Source organism: Sinocyclocheilus rhinocerous, unplaced genomic scaffold, assembly GCF_001515625.1.
Source record: "Sinocyclocheilus rhinocerous isolate Xijiao unplaced genomic scaffold, SAMN03320098_v1.1 C36545259, whole genome shotgun sequence".
Taxonomy (NCBI): domain Eukaryota; kingdom Metazoa; phylum Chordata; class Actinopteri; order Cypriniformes; family Cyprinidae; genus Sinocyclocheilus; species Sinocyclocheilus rhinocerous.
Genome location: NW_015783066.1, coordinates 84 through 1,274, shown reverse-complemented (window position 1 = coordinate 1,274; position 1,191 = coordinate 84). Strand labels below are relative to the sequence as shown.

Genomic DNA, 1,191 nt, shown 5'->3' with positions numbered 1-1,191 from the left:
ATTCATGTCCTGATCGGAGATGGCTGGAAGCCTGCTGATGTCAGCGTAGTACCTGTGGAGACAGCCAGGGGGCGATAGTCAATACCCAAAATCAACTTTGTGTGAGAGCTTGTTTGTATTACTGAATTATTAACATTGTATGAAGGAAAAGAGAACTATGGGTTTTAGTTTGTTACAATACTACAAAAACAGAGATAAGATTAAAATATTGTTAATACAATTAAATTTTTTACCTTTCTACCCAGTTCTTGTAGTTAGGGATATCTTTAGCATAAAGCAGCTTATTAGAGGGCGAGTCTTTGCCCAATCTGTGTTCAGATGTGGAACACGAGTCCATGAAGGTTTGAGCCACCACAGACAGACACGCATCCGTGATGCTGCTCTTGTGGATGTCAAAAACAAACTGGGGATTCTTGATCACATTCACCCAGAAACGCAGAGGAAGGCTGCGGGGGATTGATAGATACACAAACACAGAAAAAGAATGGTTGCATTGGTTTGTATTGCAGGTACCGGGTAAAAACAACTGTCATTTTCGTTCTTGAGGTTAGGTAGTCTTCTCACCAGTTGCTTTTCCAGGTGTGACGGACGTCAGTGTCATGGATGCTGTGCTTGTCCGCTTGTTCATCCAGGAAGTCAAACATGTATTTAATAGCTAATGGAAGCGCGCTGCCTCTGTGGACCGTACTGAAAAGAGTCTCGAACAGGTCATCCACGAATTTCTGTAGCGTCCCCTAATTGACAAAAGAAAGACAGACTGTTAAACAAACAAGACATTAAGAACAAATACAAAGGAACCAATCTACACACTTTTGTAGCATTTCATTTGTTTTGCACTTGGAAGTCCACCCATAATGTCAGTCAAGATTTTAGTTCTCCATGACCATTTTCATTGTGAACATTAGAGTGTCAGTCAAGTAGATAAGACTCGTAAAATATCAATGAAAATCCTGTTTTCCATGGTTTCTTTAAAAAACAAATATATCTTAAGGGCAGAGATTATTTTAAAGGTGAAGTGTCTAATTTCTGTGCTTCTAGTGACAAGTTTTCCCAGCAATCAAGGGGAGTGTTTGCCATTGGTCAGATAAAGAGAAAGCCCCACCTCAAACTCACACTATTGGTTGTGCTACTGTAGGGCTGGTCAGGCTGCGCAAACAGAATAATGTTTTAAAAGCGGCAGTTTTTAGTGAA

The 1,191-nt window shown here is 40.4% G+C and overlaps 1 protein-coding gene across 1 annotated transcript; it reads right to left on the bottom strand.

Annotated features, from left to right (window-relative positions):
• Positions 1–3: 3 nt before the first annotated feature.
• Positions 4–734, bottom strand: LOC107736201 (plexin-A2-like; the record flags this gene model as incomplete). The annotated part of the gene is made up of 3 exons (XM_016547678.1): positions 4–52; positions 234–446; positions 565–734. Coding segments are annotated over 3 exons (432 nt in total), but the record flags the coding sequence as incomplete, so codon positions are not given.
• Positions 735–1,191: the final 457 nt, after the last annotated feature.